At 43.0% G+C, this 13,772-nt stretch overlaps 1 protein-coding gene across 2 annotated transcripts in view; it reads left to right on the top strand.

The window, feature by feature from the left end:
- DOCK8 (dedicator of cytokinesis 8) overlaps positions 1 to 13,772 on the top strand; it is a 1,170,453-nt gene that overhangs the window by 871,893 nt on the left and 284,788 nt on the right. For both annotated transcript variants that reach the window (XM_069625758.1, XM_069625759.1), the window contains one exon: positions 4,973 to 5,112. In XM_069625758.1, coding sequence (XP_069481859.1) covers positions 4,973 to 5,112 — 140 coding nt within the window. The remainder of the gene's footprint in view (positions 1 to 4,972; positions 5,113 to 13,772) is intronic.

The following is a 13,772-nucleotide window of genomic DNA, read 5'->3' as shown; positions in this document are numbered from 1 at the left end:
ATTTATGTCGTTCGTTGGCCTCACTAGATAAACAATTGACCATTTCAAATCTTCCGGTTTGTGTATCATCTCTATAAAGTGTCCGACTAAAGGGGCAGAATGCACTTTATTTTTTATGCAGCTTTTGTGTTCTGTGATACGGATTTTGATTTTTCTTTCCGTCTTCCCTATATATAGCTTTTTACAGGGGCACCAGATCACATAGACAACGAAAACGGAATTGCAATTTGTCAGAACTTTTTGTTTCCATGGGCTTTTAAGGCCTAAGTCTATTTCCATGGTTATTTTAGTTTGTTGACAACAAGCACAGGATCCACATGGATAGTGTCCCTCTGGTGCTCGCATCCCCCATGTTTCTGTTAGGGTTGGTTGTGGTTTACTCTGTTTAGTGATGTCATTTCGCATGATCTGATCTTTTATTGTCCTGCTCTTTCGAAATGCCATCAGTGGTCTTTGTAATGGTACTTTCCCTTTTTCCAGGATACCCCAATTACGATGGATAATTTTTTGAATTCTGTTAGAGAGATTGCTGTAGGTGTTAACAAACACTAGGTTTTCTTTATTTTTCTCTCTAGAATTTTGTTCGAGAATTGCCTCCCTGTTTATGTTGTCTGCTCGCTTCATGGCCATTCTTGTCAGCTTTTTCGGGTAACCTCTTTCATGTAAATTAGTTCTCAGTTCCTGAGCTCCCTCTCTATAGTCTGCATTATTAGTGCTGTTCTTTTTTAGCCGTAGAAACTGACCGAAAGGTAGGTTATCGCGTGTATGGATTGGGTGAAAACTTGTATAATGTAACAAGGCATTGCGATCTGTAGATTTTTTGTAGGGTTTTACATAGAGTTCTCCCTTCTGTGGGTCCACTTTGATAGTGACATCGAGATAATTGATCTCTACCTTACTTGAGTTTACAGTGAACTTAAGGTGTTGGTTTTGTAAGTTAATCCAATCGAAAAACATATTTGCAACATTTTCTTCTCCTCTCCAGATGATCAGTACATCATCTATATATCTTTTCCATAGCAATATGTTCTTTTTATATGGATTGGTATCATTGTAGATGCAGTGTATTTCAAAGGCCTCCATATAGAGATTTGCAATGCTCGGTGCCAATGTAGCACCCATGGCTGTGCCCTGTATTTGTTTGTAAAAGTAACCATTAAAATGAAAGTAACTTTCCGTCAGTGCCATTTCAGCACACCACATGATGAAAGATACTGGGGTATTGGTGTTAATTGTTTCTCTCAGTAGTCTTTCTTCCAACACTTCAAGTGATGCTCTCTGTGGTATGTTCGTATAGAGGGCTATCACATCTAGACTCATCAAAATTTCGGTGGTATTATCAAATGGTCTGCCTTCAATGTCTTTTATGATCTGTGTGGTATCTTTCACAAAAGAAGTCATTTCCCTGACCATTGGTTGCATAAAATGGTCAACAAATTTGGATAATGGCTCCAAGATTGAATCACACCCCGACACTATTGGTCTCCCTGGTGGTCTAATCAGGGATTTATGTATTTTTGGGAGTATGTAAAATTGTGGAATCCTTGGTTTATCAACTATTAGGAAAGCCGCCTCTTTTTTTGTTATCCATCTTCTTTCTTCTGCTTTAGTCACTTTCTGTTGTATCAATCTTTCAAGTTTTTGTGTTGGATTTTCTTCTAGTTTTAGATAGTTGTTATTATCACCTAGTTGGTTCATACATTCACCTACATAATCTTTCCTATTCAAAACCACCGTGGCCCCACCTTTATCCGCTTTTCGGATAATGATGGAATCATTAAATAGCAATGTCTTCAGGGTGGCTTTCTCTGTCCGGGTACAATTATAGAACGTTTTCTCTTTTTTAGTTTTTTCTTCCAGCATAGCGACTTCTTGCATCACCCTGCTTTCAAATACTCTGGCTTCGGCCGTTTGTGTTTGTGTTGGGGGGCAGAAGTCAGATTTCCTGTGCAGACCACTATCTAGTTCACTATTATCAATTTTATCATCAAAAAATTGCTTTAGATGGATCTTTCTCATAAACTCCGAGAACTCCTCTCGGAATTGAAATTGGTTATGTATGTTGGTAGTCACAAACCCTAGGCCTTTATTCAAAGCCTGTATTTCATCTGGGGTTAATTCATAATCGGATAGATTCACCACAATGTCCTCATACTGCGAGTCATTACTCGCTGATCTGGATCCCATTCCTGTTGGTCCTGTTCTAAAAAATGTTGTCCGACCGGGTTTCCTCTATTGCTGATCCTTCTCATACCGCCTCCCGTCCTTAAGCCTCTCCTGCCTCTGTTGTTAGTTGGAGCTCGTCCCCTTCTTCCTGCGTTATTACCTTCCCCTGTGCTCTCTTCACTGGAGCTATAGGAGGTTCCTCTGAACCTAACTCGTCTTTTAGTGTTACCCTGCTTTTGTGCTTGTTCCTCCTGTTCTTTAGTGAAGTAGTTCTCCTGGACAAACGGGAAGGCTTTCTCATGTGTGAAATGTTGTATATCTTTTTTTAAGCGCCTAATCCGTTCTTTTGTTAGATCTTCTTTAAATGCTTTCATCTCACTCAACAATTCGTCCAATCGTTTTCTATATTGTTCAATAGGGACAATTTTTTTAATTTCTTCCTCCAGTTTTGTTAGGTCTATAGCTATTTTTTCTGTAGTTTGTTTGGCGGTATCAATTATTAGGATCACCCAATCTCTGCCGCATTTATTTCCAATGTAGCTCCACTGTAGTAAAAACTCCTTATTATCTAGAAAGATCCTAGGCTCGTTTCTTACTACGAGTCCCATCGGTAGTATGCTGTTTCTCAAATATTCTAACATTATACTACCATGTAGTTCTGACCTGATCAATCTCTTTTTAATCTGAGTTAATTCATCCCAACTGGTAAGATTTGATGTATCCCCCAATTCTCCTCCAAATAGTGTTGAATTACTAAGTAATTCAGTGATGTATTCATCATCATAGCTTTTACACTTTTCTGCAGCCATGTTATACCTTATTTCATGTGTCACCTCCTCCCACCAAGCCAAAGATGATGTCAGCCAACAGATGTATTTACAATAAATGTGTCTGTCTCACGGCCATGCAGCCGTACAAACTCACAACTGACTTAGAGAGACCAGAGGTAATTTTTAACGACCACTTGTGACCAGCCCTCTATCAAAAAATTTTTTTGTTTCGCAATACACTATGTTCACCGGGTCGCTTGCTTCCCCAAATCCTTTCGTGGTTATTTCTTTTTACATTTATGATTAATAGTTGATGAATTATCATGTACTACACCAATTCATATCAAAAATAGTTATTTTTTTAATAGCATTTCATCAATTACATTTTTTTACTTTATCACATCTACAAATATAGAAAAATATTTTTTACAAACTTTCTCAAGTAATTTTTAGACAACAAACAATTTTTCAATAAATCTCAATTAAGTTATGCACATTCAATATCCTGTAGTAATCAATTATTAAACACTTTAGAAAGATGATAATATCATCAGGATCTGTAGTTTAATCACCTCTTTCATAGAGGAGTAAATCTCAGTCCATAAAACTTTTTCTTTGTACTCATTCACACATGCTCACTTTCATACTGCATTCATACCGTACCCGAAATGTTTCATTCCTTTCACACTTTCACGCTATTCACAAGGAAATTCTTCAGGGGTAAAAAATTCTACCACATTCTATTGACATGTACAATTATGTTTGTCTTCTTGTTGGTGATTTCTCTGGGATCAACTGTCAATGAGGTCCCTTTCGTCTTTTCTTACAGTCCAACCATCAGGCGGATAGCTATGGGAAGCAAGTGTGGGATAGTCGAATATTAATGCTCGAGCATCTCCAAGTTGACATTTTTAATACATACAACATTCTGCATTTAATGGCAGCAAAAAGGAGAAGTTGTTACTATTAACTCTTTCTCCACATCTATTCTGACATCATCTGTCTGTCTTGCTGAGTGCAGGGTTCACATGAGTAATCGCTAACTGATAAATCCTTTATCCTCCTTCATAAGCTGTGTGACTCTGTTCCTTGATATTTAATGTTTCATAAGACTTATAGGTGAATGTATGCACTAACAGAGAAGTCCAACATCATAACAACGTGATCGTGGATGGAGTAGGTTTATCGGCTTCCAAATGTAACCTCTTGATAAATAAATGCAGGTGTTTATGAACAATCAGAAGAACAATTGTATTTCTACATACTACCCAATGAGGATGACGAGGGAGCCAGGAGCACAGTCCCAAAAAGCTTGACAGCTGATGACATGTCTGAATGTATTTTCAGTGCCCCGTTAACTTGTACTTTTAGTGTTCAGTATATTTATGCATGTTGTCATCATGTGTTATGTGGGTCTTCGTGCTCATTTCATGGTCCTCTGTAGAAGGCCAGTGTTCAAGATAGACCATTCAATGGCATCAGCGCTTCTTTGATCTGGGCCATTTTTACTTTAGGAGTTATATCTTGAGATGTCAAGTCGATCTTGAGTTATATCATTGAGAAATCAATGTTATGTTTGGATTGTTGATACCAACGATAATTGTTACCATGCTTTTAGCCTCTGTCCATTTCTTATCTATTATTTATATTTTATGTTGTACGTAATGTTTTGTTACAGCGCTCTGATGCCTGTGGGCTATAGCGCTCTATAAATATATAAATAAATAAAATAAATAAATGTGTTGATTCAATCTCTGGGTCGACGTGTCAGATGATTTTGTGGCACTGAACACTACTTTTCCAGTATTGAGCTTTCATGTTATGCAACAATCTAGGAGATGGTACTCTTGGCTAACTTCAAGTGCAGATCATCGACTTACCCATCTGATACCAATGATTTGTAAGAGGAACGCAATGGCATGGCAAACCCGGGTGGGGGGTGCAAAGTTATCTGGCCACTCTATGGTTGTTATAACACAAGTGTACATCCTGGGCCTGTTCTCGTTGTTCATTGAGGCACTTTGTGGTTTCTGCAGAATTCCAGCTCGAGCTCCAGCTTCCAGGATCAGAAAATCGCAAGCATGTTTGACCTTTCCGCGGATTTTCGCCAGCAGCACTTCTTAACGGGCCTTCTCTTCACCGAGCTGGTGGCGGCACTCGACACTGAGGCAGAAGGGTAGGTGATACACTGTTTTCTTTCGTAAAAGGGATATTGGATTGCAAGCTTAAAATCTTTCACTGCAGAAAAGCAGCAAATTCAAAGCCAGAAGTTTTGAATGTAACATGGAAAATATCTCACCTATTTAACATTGCACTTGACAACAGTGCTTTTTTCAACCACTTTACCAACATATTCTAGCATTTTGGCTTGTCTGCAAGTTTTTTATGGGCATTTTGTGAAGGCATTTTTCAGGCATTTATCATTTTCCAACAAATCACATCATATGCTCAGTTACCACCCACATCATATGATAAGTTTTGCTATCACATACCAACACTTACCATTACAAGCCCAGATGCTGACACCAGTTCCTGGTTTTGCTTCAAATGTCCAGTTGCTCACTCCATGACCAGGGATTGATATTCCACATTCTCCCATCTTTGGTAGGGTTTTGAGAAGCATGGTTGGGACACACAAATATTCAGTTCACTGCTACCCTTCATACTGTCCGTTCAAATACTGCTCTTCCTCAATATCGCTGGACATGCATGCCACAGCATTATGTGCTGTGCTTATCGTTTTACTGTGTAATATTTGGTATTTTTGCATTTATTTAAGAACTGGGGGCCATTTCAAACAGAAATGTCTGTCAAAGTCGCCAATAACAGAGAGCAAAGGGAGGTCTAGAGTAAGGTGTCTGTAATATTCAAAGATGCATTCTGGGACTTCAGGTAAGTGAAAGACGTGGAGCAGGAACACTCAGGATGCTGGTAGGTACACAAGGACCCCGCTTTATTAAGCTACAGTGGTAAGATCAGTAGTTAGGCAGGAGAGTGTAGATGATACATCTTCACAGTTCAAGCTCCTATCCTGAAGTCCTGACCATCAGACTTCTCTGGAATCTGAGGCTACCCAGATTCTACATTCCAATGCACCTGTTTATGTAATACATCTGCAGTAAGGATACTACACATCTCCCTCCTTTACAAAACAAAATACCAACATGCTCACCATACCAATATCTCATATAGTACAGATGCTACACACCTCCCTTTTCACAACGAAAACAAAATCTGATGTTCCAGGCTCATCCATGACGCCTCCCAAGAAGAACATTTAAAAGATATGAAAAAAATAGGAAAGCGACAAACGAAACAAAGAGGGCACACAAAACAAAACGTGACGGTAAGGCAACAGCCAGTTGTATATCACACAACAAGGAATGATAATTGTAAATCCCCACTCATTGAGTAAAGATACACACAAGAAGCAATTATGAAATCACCCTCATTCATGTGCAAGATGGAACCAAAAGTCTTTATTGTTATGCACACTTGCCAATGACCTTCCAAGGTTTTTTTCAAATTGTGCATAACTACACACCTTGCTGCTTAATGACATGCCTACCAAATTACCCTAAGTCTTACTGCTCTAAGACATAGTAGTGCTATGCCTAAAGCACAGTATTTAAACCACATACCTTCCTGCTCAACCACTCACTTGGCAAATTAGCGTAAGACTTATTGCTCTAACACATGCTTAAAATACATAGTAATGCTTCTTACATGACTTACCCTAAGCTTTAATACCAAGTGGAAATGTCCCTAACTTTTCCTCTATTTCAATGTTTGACCTTTGTCATTTACACACGCGCAATCCAACTTGCATGTAACTCATCTTATTACAAAGGCGCAACCTTTGTTCCTTTAATGATTTTACAGAACCTGCGTGTTACTCATCTCATAACACACGCGTATCCCTTGTTACCTTAATAGTTCTACCCAACCAACGTGTAGCTTAATTTTTTGCCTACATTTTATCATTACCACACGCGTAACCTTTGTTACTTTAATGGTTTTACATACCCTGCGTGTAGTTTATTTGATCAACACACCATTCACACATGCATAACCCTTGTCACTTTAATGTTCCTACTCATCCAAACGTGTAGCTTATTTTATAAGCTTCCATTTTATCTTTCACACACGCGCAACCATTAATGGTTTTACATAGCCTATGTGCATTTTATTTTATAATTCTCAACTGTATCATTGCTTAGCCATATGGTATGCAATAGGAGGTTCATCCATCAACCCCTTTACACACCCGACACTCTACATGCATTCCATTGCCACATGGTAGAAACAGTTTACCAATGTCACGCAAAACACTTACTTAAGCGCTAAGCGTGATAATGATCAGTCACCACCTCAGTGTTTATAGTTTTTCCCAGAAGCAGTGGTGATCAGACACCGCCTCCGAGAAAATGGACAAGATATTATCCTCCAATACCGCTCAACAATTCAAACCATATATTATATTACATTCCACGGCTAGAACACCAAATTCACTTTTATTGTAGTTGTAACGGTAAATATCATCAACATTGTACCATAACACATTTCCATATAGAGCCAAGAATATTTAAATTTAGATATTCAGCTTACTTTTAATTCCCTACTTAAAATAGTGAAATGTTTCCCTGCACTACAAACTGCAGAAAGAACAATTACCTTTTGATTGTCAAACTCCTGTCCTCAAATCCAATTGCATAAACACTCATAATAGCAATGCTACTTTGTTTCTTTTAAAAGCTGCACATTTTTTTTTTAATTCCCATTCCGTACGGAAAGACAGACACAACCACTGTAATTAGCCTCAGTTATACATTTAAACTGAATCTGCATGGACCATATTGCGGACAGAAAATGAAAGCTTTGCTGTAATTTAGCTTATCTTAATCCGCTTAGATCGTACCATTCTGCCATATTCCTCCTGCCTTTTATTTACCCCAGTGCGTCCACCGCACACAGTAACTGCAAAGCTGACAGAAAACGTCTCGCAGCAAAGCGTCCTCACCGAACTCCACAAATACATGAAGCCCTAAACGCGTTGTGCGCATGTCATCGTGCACGCCAACACACATTCCAAGGTCCTTTCCTTTGACCTCTTGCTGTTCGGCTCACAGTCCTTGTAGCTCTGAGGAGAGAGCACTAGCATAGTTTCTGGCGGAGGGTTTTGCAGGAGATTAGTTAATGGCGGGGGGTGGGGGACAAAGGGGAGTTCGTATGGTGATGACAGTGGGGCGCTTCTCCATAGTAGATCGCTTGTGGATTGGAAGGTTGAGGGTGGTTGGGTTTTTGGTGGTGGGCATCAGTGTGTGGGTGAGTGCGACTAAGGGGTTGAGGCCATGGTGTCAGAAATGGGTTGGCAGATGGTTATAAAGACGGCAAAGCCCGATCAGGATCTTGGTGGAGTAAGCCCTTTTGTGGTGTCAGAGTGGTCAGAACAGGGTGGTGCTGTGTGTAAGGGGGTTGATTTATGGGGTACCTCTCTGTGTGCATGACAAGGATATTGTGAGTTCCTTACAGGACTTTGGTTTTTTGGAGGTGTGTCGGTTGGGTAGGAAAGTCCCTGATGGGGGCATTACTTCTACGACTGTGGCTATTCGGTTTAGGGGGTGTGAGGTGCTAGCGCACAGGTTTCTGAGGTTTCAGCACTTTAGGGTGAAGCCATATGTTGCAGCCCCTCTTTGGTGCTATACGTGTCAGGAGTATGGCCATGTGGTGCGATCTTGTAGGATGGAGAGGAGGTGTGGTAAGTGTGGTGTCCCCATGATATCAAAGATTGCGTTTCGGAGTGTGTGCCGAAGTGCTGCAATTGTGGTGGTGATCACGTTGCTTCCTTTCACGGAGTGTGTTACTGGGATGGCGGCCTGGAAGGTTATGAATACGAAGGTGAGCCATAACATCAGTTATGCTGCAGCAGTTCAGAAGGTGCGGGTGGAGCGGGTGGTTGACGGGTAGTCCTGCTGAAGTGGTGAAGCAGGCAGAGGTGGGGGAGGTTCAGCCTTTGGGGCAAGGGGGGTTGTTAGTGGGGGTGTTACTATCAGAATGGCGGATTAGGAAGGCTAGAGTGGTGGGTCATGGGGGAGGGATCTGCATTTTGGTGAAGACTGGTATTCAATGTTCTGTCCTTGAGTTTGATGGGGAGTTGGAGATGATTGCTGTGAGATTGTTTGTTGGTGATGGTGTGTTGGTTGTTTTGAATTTTTATAATCCGTGTAGGCCTCTTGATGTGGGGCCCTTGCAGCGTGCCTTGGGGCAGAGCGGCAGATATGTTTTTTTGTGGTGACTTTAATTGTCACAATACGCTGTGGAATAGTCCTGTGTCAGATGTCTATGGGGTTAGTCTTAAAGTGCTGGCTGATGATTGCAGGCTTGTTTTATTGAACTCGCCAGGGCATAAAAGGACTGATGTTCATACGGGTATGGGTTCTTCCATAGATTTGACCTGGACATCAGCTTCTTTGGTCTCTAAGTGTGTGTGGAAATTGAGGACGGATGGGCAGATGGGGAGTGATCATGGGTCTATAGCTGTGGAGGTAGATGTCATGGTGGTGAAGTCGACGAGTCCTGCCCCGAGTGGTTGTAACTTCCATAATTTGGATTGGGTCAAGTTTGGGGAGGGGTGTAGCAGGTTGATGGGTGTGAAGGAGTTGGGTGGTGCCCTGGAGGGAGGGGGTGCCGACTAGTGTGGATGAGTTGGATTTGGCTCTGTTAGGCATCTTTCGGAGTGTTGTGGCAGATCTGGCCCCGGCTCGGGGTAAGCTCTTCCAGAAACCTGAGCTCCCATGGTGGTCATCGCACTGTGCAGTGGCTGTTCAGGATAGGAAGACGAAGTGGTGGAAGGCCATGCGTTCTAAAGCAGTGGCAGTCATTATAGCGTATAAAAAGGCTCGGGCACTGGTGCAGAGGGTGATTCGGTATCATAAGTGGGTCTATTGGAGGAATTTCTGTGGTACTCTCTCTGGTGACACTTGTTTGTCGCGGGAGTGGGTGAGGTTTTGGCGTATGTCTGGGCATGCAAGGGGTGGATCTCGGATTCCGGTGATTACTGTTAAGGGGTGTGATATGGTGGATGATGGTGGTAAAGCGGAGGCACTGGGTGAGTATTTTGCTGGTGTGCACAGCACAGGAAATTATTCTCTGGTGTCCAGACAGACGATGTACGAGTTTATGGCTGTTAATCTGGGTGTGCTGAATGCTGTGGACAATTGGACACCCTGTATGGATATGTCCTTCACTTTGAGTGAGTTGCGGGCTGCGCTGAGGGGGCGATGGGATTCTAGTCCAGGTGAAGATGCGGTGCATTCTGTTTATTTGCAGCATCTACCGGATGTTTGTTTGCTGGAGTGGTTGCGGCTGTTTAATGTAGTGTGGGGTAGCGGTACATTGCCTAGTGGGTTGAAGGGGGCTGTCATCCTGCCAATTCTGAAACAGGCAAAGCCGACTAGCTTGTATGGGCCCTATCGGCCGATTGCTTCGAGCTCTGTTTTGTATAAGGTGATGGAAAAAATGGTGTGTGGCTGATTGGCGCCCTTTTTGGAGTCGGAGCAGCGGCTGAGTGTGTTTCAGCATGGGTTCTGTAAATGTAGATCAGTGATGGATGCTGTGGTTGCGTTGGCGACAGATGTGGAAGAGGCTTTGTCTTGTCGGCAGATGGTGGGCGCGATCTTTATTGATATGGAGAAGGTGTACGATATGATGTGGAGGGATGGGTTGCTATTTGTGCTGCGAGAGAAAGGTGTTAAGGGGAAAATGTATTCTTGGATTAAGGATTTTCTGGGCAATAGGGTGTTTCGATTGCGTGTTGGGAATGTGTTTTCCCAGGAGTTTCTGATAGAATATTGGATGCAGCAGAGTGGTGTGATCAGCTCTATTTTGTTTATTGTGGCAGTGGATTGCCTTATAGAGAAGGTTTGGGAGTGTGGTTGTTTCGTGGGATTTAATGCAGATGATGGTGTGATTTGATTTAGGGGTAAGGTGGATGGAGTGATTAAAGGAAGGTTGAAGGAGGCGTTGGAAGTAATGGAAGCATGGTGTCGGAATTGGGGTTTTACAGCGTCCTCCTCCAAAGCGGAAAGTATGCTGTTTAACAGGCGATGTAGTGGTGTCAGTTTGGAAATAAGTTCAGCAGAGCTGTTTTGATTCGGATGTCGGAATTGCGCATCTTGGTGTGCTCTTGGATGAGTGCATCTCTTGAAAGTTACAAGTGGAGAGGACGGTGTCGAAGTGTAAAATGTGACTGAATTTGTTGAAGGCAGTGTCGGGTCAGGAGTGGGGTGGAGGGCAGAGGAGTATGAGGATTTTCTATGTGGGGTTGGTCAGGAGTGTGCTGTAGTTTTGGAGTTCAGCTGCAGAGTGGTTATTGTCAGGCTCAGCTGGGTGAGTTGGATGGTGTCCAGGCAAGGGCAATGAGGATTGTTACTGGGACGGTTCAGTCTTCCCCCACAGAGGCTGTGCAAGTGTTGACAGGGACGTTGCCATTGGATTTGAGAAGGAAGCCGCTAAGTGCTAGCTATTGGTTGAGATATATTCCCTCAGAGTGTGGCATCCTGTGAAGAAGTGCCTGGTGGTTAATTGGCTGCATGACTATAAGAGTGGGAGCTGGGAGAGGAAAGGGGGTACTTTTAGATTCCATGTGGACAGCTTAGTGAAATGATTGTGGATGGAGGAGTTGTTTATGATGGAAGATGTGGATAGGGTGGTGGTGGCTTTTTGGATGCTGCATGATCCAACTATCTGTTTGGACTTGGCAAACGTGGTGGTGAAGAAGAGTGGTTATAGGGGGGTGATTAAGAGTCTGGCAGTGCAGTATGTGGGGGTGAAGTTGGTGCCCAGGTGTATACGGATGGTTCCAGGGATCCAGAGAGGAACATTGTTGGTATGGCCTGCTATTTTCGAACGGAAGAGGAGTTTTGGGTGGCTAGCTTGTCGGATGATGTGTCCGTCTGCACAGCAGAGTTGATAGCTGTTAATATGGCAGTGCTTTGGGTTTTGGGGAAGAAGTTGGCTAGGGGGGTGGTGTTTGTGAATTCGATGAGTGGGTTGTTGGCTATGAAGGAGGGGAATGGTGATAGGGGCATATTGTTATGCTCAATAGACAGCAGTTAGAGGAGTGTGTTGTGGGGGATAGCGTGGTGGAGTTGGCTTGGGTCCCCACTCATTGTGGGGTTTTGGGTAACAAATTGGTGGACTGGGCTGCATTTGGGTTCACGCTGAGGGGGAGGTGGACATAGAAGTTCCCTTGCTGAGGTACAGGTGGTGATGCGTGGCAGGATTAAGGATGTGTGGAAAGATCGGTGGGATATGAATTCGAAGGGGCAGCAGTTGTATGCAGTCTGCAGGGAGGTGCTGGGTCGGGCGTTTGTGGGGGGTTGTAGAGTTGGCACAACGGGAGAAAATGATCTTGAATCGCCTTAGCGTGGGTCATGTGGGGTTGGCAGGGTGGAAGTGTATGATGGGTAGAGTTGCCTCAGCGGCATGTGAGGCTTGTGGTTGCCCGGAGACAGTGACTCACTATATGTTGGATTGTGTGAGGTTTTGTGTGCAGAGTTCGGATGAGTGGCATTGCGGAGGTTGTACAGGGGTCAACTGATTTGTTCCGTTGGAAAAGAGGGGTGGAGGATAAACAGAGAAGGTTCCTTCTTCAGTTTGTGCCAGAGACTGGGAAGTGGGAAGAGATTTAGTGGTGATGGTTGGCTGATTGGTGCATATTTTGGCGAGCATCATCTAGTTTGATGGAAATCGACAGCTCCGGGTTTCTGGAGTCACCCCAACAAGAAGAAGAAGAATACTAGCATAATTACGGAGAGAACGCCAGAAGGGCTCCAGGAACCCCCAGCCTGCATGCCAAAGTCATCATTTTAAAAGGTATTCAGCCACGAAGCAGAGCTCTGCACTCCCCGACTGCTGAACCAGGGATTCCATTACTGCGAGCTCCACTGTTCTCTCTTGCCGCTTCCCAGAACTTTTTATTTTGCTACTCGACAGGTATGGCATTTTATGCCTGCTTAACCTTAGAAGGCACTTTCTACCCTTTCACCATCACAGTATTTCCCTTCCCAGGCACTCAATCCATTATCCATTAGGACCCTGTCACCGGATGAACTGCAAGGGGCCAGGAGCCAACTTGAAATCACATCAGCACCTCTGAACTTGATAAGAACCATGAAGCAACAGCTCACTGTTATGCTGCCATGAAGCCCCTGCAGCCGGTTGGCAATTCCTTCTTTTGCTGCAGTGCAGCGCAGAATTCCCCGTCACTGGTACCTCCCAGGCACTCTAAGCTTTTCAACAAGCGCCTGGACATTTCATGGACTGCTTCCGCATCATCACTGCACAGGGATAATTTCTTCAGCTCTTCACCACTGTATAATATTCATAGATGCATCCTGGGACTTCAGGTAAGTGAATGAAGAGTAGAGGTGGGCACCACGAAGTTTCTCGATCTTTCAAATTACGTACATTTCAAAATATCAAATCTGATTATAAATGGCGGTTTTAGCCTGGAGCTGCCAGTCAAAAAGGGTCCTATGCACAAGGACCTAAAAGTGCACAGCAAATTTGCCCTACAGTCAGATGTTACGGGTAAAAAGGATAGTAAGTGATCCAACAGATTACCAAAATGAAGTCACAGAAATGGGCAAAAAATTCCTTGATCGGGGATACTCAAGAGAAGAAGTCGTGGCAGCAGAATCACAGGCAGCAACACAGAAGAGAGAAGACTTGCTGAAATCTAAAACAAAGAGTGACACTACACCAACATTAGTCTTTGTGTCTAAATATTCCAAACAAAGTAATCGAATTAAAGCAATAATCAAGAAAAATTGG

This window comes from Ambystoma mexicanum, chromosome 6p (genome assembly GCF_040938575.1).
Source record: "Ambystoma mexicanum isolate Mex_15411 chromosome 6p, UKY_AmexF1_1, whole genome shotgun sequence".
Taxonomy (NCBI): domain Eukaryota; kingdom Metazoa; phylum Chordata; class Amphibia; order Caudata; family Ambystomatidae; genus Ambystoma; species Ambystoma mexicanum.
This window is presented reverse-complemented; position numbering and strand designations above follow the sequence as displayed.